Below are 3,001 nucleotides of genomic sequence, written 5' to 3'. Positions count from 1 at the left end.
CGCCGTTACTTGTGGTTTCTCCTCATTTTGCTGTACTGCACTCCTTTTGATGTAATAATTGCAGAAAGTCCTCAGAGGGCCATACACAAAATATTTTTGTAATGATACAATGATCAAACAATGACTGCATTTACTATGTATAATATATATTTTACTTTTGATATTTTAATGTATACAGTCATGGGAAATATTACACTACCCTTTTTTCTTATGTTTCATTTTAATTCCTGGTCAAACTAAAGGTACATTTGTTAGGACAAACATAATAACAAAAAACCTCTTACTCTCTAGCCATTTTCCATGGTTTTCTTGATTAAAAAAAAATAAAATCACTGAGCACAATTAAGCTGAAGTGTATCAGATCGGACAACGTATTTTGGAATCAGCTGCATTTTTGTCACATTCATTGTATTCAGGTAATATACCTTTAGTGGTTCCAGTCATTAAAATGACCAATACATTGAAGATATAACAGTGGTCTAATAGTTTTTTTAAATGTCTATTCATGGAAAGCACATGTATCTCAATATTTTAATATATGATATATAATTTTTCATTTTTTGGGGTGGGATAATACATTGGTTATATATGTGAATTTTTTAAATGCAAATCCCCATATAAATATTAGCATTTTTAGTTTATACATTATATATATTAAAATCAAGAGAGAGAAAAAAAATACTAGAAGTAAAAATAAAGTTAATGGATGTATAATATTTGGACAGTACGTCATGAATGGGTGCTGCAGATGTAATTACAACTCCGGGACAAGGAAGGCAGTGTTCATATCTCCGTACCGGAAGTAGCTTCATCCGCCCTGATCCTATACAACTTGGATGCCTCATTTCGCACTCCCCATTCACATCCTGTACTCGTACATATCTGGGATGCTTTCCAAGCGGACTGACCGAAGGTGAGAAAAGTGCAGCGTTTGCTCGACGTCTCCAGCTGTCCTAGCAAGAAATGACTGTAATGAGCGATGAAATGTACTATTTTTGAAGTATGTCCGGTCAAGAGGTACGCCAGAAGGAGTGACTGTAATGAGCGATGAAATGTACTATTTTTGAAGTATGTCCGGTCAAGAGGTACGCCAGAAGGAGTGAGGTGGGTGGAGGGAGGCCAGCAGAACATATGGTGGCTTCACAGTTGTCTGTCGGCTGTGGCCACTAGTCCAAAGTTCATAAATGCAGGTAAGAGTTGACGCCTAGTTAGCAACAATTAGGCGTTAGCTCGCTGTTGTTATAATTAGCAGCCCTTTGTGGGGGTCGTTGTGTCGGTAAATTGATAGTTTAGTGAATAATATTCCGAAGTGTTTTACGCTAGCTATGAATGTTGTCCTCTAGTGCGGCTTTTAAGAAGACATGCAATGTTTTTTTTTTGTTTTTTTTTTCACAATTTAAAACAGTTCCCATGTATCTTAATATCATGTCTGTGATATGCTTTCATTACAATACCCCAACGATCAATAACTATATACAGTTTTAAAGAGGTTTCCGGCAATGGTTAAATTGGGTCGTTTTAGGGGCGGATTAGTCTCATACTGCTTGACCAATGGCGAGCCCGGCTTTAGTGGGTTTATAACCAGTGGGTACGTTTATAGCTCGCACCAAAAGGAATTCCATTGCATTGTCCCTGGTGGTGGATGCAGCATTTCATCACCAAGCCACCGAAATAAATACTATAATCTGCGTATTGTGCAAACAAGATGGAATTTGAATGGTTAAAAATGTGAAATGGTTATTTTATATTTCGTCACTGTCTGGTGGAATCCTCGCATCCAAAATCACTACTTTTCAGGAGATTTAAAAAAACAAAATCTTTGTGTTAGCAAAGCATTAAGTTAGTATTATACTTTATACTGTTTTGCGATTATGTGCCATTGCGCACCAGAATAAACACAACACCCATACAACTGTGGTTACATCATCATCCAACTGTTTTCCAAAGGTCTTAGACCCATGACTGATTAATAAGTGAAATAAAAAAAAAACAACAATGCGCTGTCTAATAGGCATTAACTTACCTTCGGGGCTGACCGCTTCTTTCTGCACCGAAGCATTACAGCAATCAATTTTAATGAAACAAACATACTCAAACGTATCTAACCTAACTATGTTCCCTCTTTACTGTCTAAAAAAACCATCCAGACTTTCAATCCTGAGGTGGTGAAATTCCGCACGGCTCCTGCCTGCAGAGTTGAGTGAAAAGGCGGACTTACACTTCTCAGACAGTCTAAGACATTTAGCAGATTGGTTCTCAAGCGTGTTCCCAAGCGGTTTCCAACGCTTTAATATATATATATAATGTGTAACGATAGCAAATGACGTGGGGACAGACCAATAGTATGAATTTGTGGAGAAAAATATGAAATTGACCATATTTGCAGATATAGCAGTTCCGCTTGACAGCGACGATTAATGACAAGAACTTATGTTAAAAACTTTATCCAGAAAAAGAAGCAATACACGTAAACATTCTTTCAAATGACAGACAATGTATGTACATGGCTAAAAATTGCCACAAACAAGCCAGATTAGTAAAATTGAACAAGGCCTGAGGGTTAAGATCAGCAATTATGAGTTACTCACGTTGTTTATTTTTTAATTTTTGCTATTTGTGGTCGAGGTCGGTACACGTTTCTCACGAATAACTGTTCAGCATAAATGTGATGTCACACTGCTCCTTTCTCTTCTTCTCCCAGATTTGCTGTCTGCACAATGAACCACGGAGCACTGGGTGAAGAATGGCCCGGTTCCGCCGTAAATCCTGCGTGGCCTTGCTGGCTCTGGTCCTGCTCGTGCTCATCGTCACCGTAGCGCTTAAGTCAATCGCCCCAGAGGACATGCCGTTCACCGACGGGAAGGAGCCCTCCCTCCAACGGAAGGCCGACGTGGAGGGGACCACTGTCCGACTTGAGCGGCCCGGGATTAGCGAAGCCGCCCTGTCGGGCGAGGACGGCAAATTAGCGGCCGCGCTGAGCAAGTTCCCCCCGCCAAACTAC

At 39.6% G+C, this 3,001-nt stretch overlaps 1 protein-coding gene across 4 annotated transcripts in view; it reads left to right on the top strand.

Moving 5' to 3' along the window:
- The first annotated feature begins 824 nt into the window (after nt 1–824).
- LOC133412423 (glycoprotein endo-alpha-1,2-mannosidase-like) overlaps nt 825–3,001 on the top strand; it is a 4,888-nt gene continuing 2,711 nt past the window's right edge. For 2 of the 4 annotated variants that reach the window (XM_061695608.1, XM_061695605.1), the window contains exons 1-2: nt 825–1,190; nt 2,702–3,001. The exon at nt 2,702–3,001 is cut by the window's right edge and continues 241 nt beyond it. In XM_061695608.1, coding sequence (XP_061551592.1) covers nt 2,744–3,001 — 258 coding nt within the window. In that variant the 5' untranslated portion in view covers nt 825–1,190; nt 2,702–2,743. The remainder of the gene's footprint in view (nt 1,191–2,701) is intronic. The other 2 variants (XM_061695606.1, XM_061695607.1) reach the window with 2 other exon arrangements.

This window comes from Phycodurus eques, chromosome 14 (assembly GCF_024500275.1).
Source record: "Phycodurus eques isolate BA_2022a chromosome 14, UOR_Pequ_1.1, whole genome shotgun sequence".
Lineage (NCBI taxonomy): Eukaryota > Metazoa > Chordata > Actinopteri > Syngnathiformes > Syngnathidae > Phycodurus > Phycodurus eques.
Note: the sequence above shows the minus strand (reverse complement) of the source record. Positions and strands in the feature narration are given on the sequence as shown.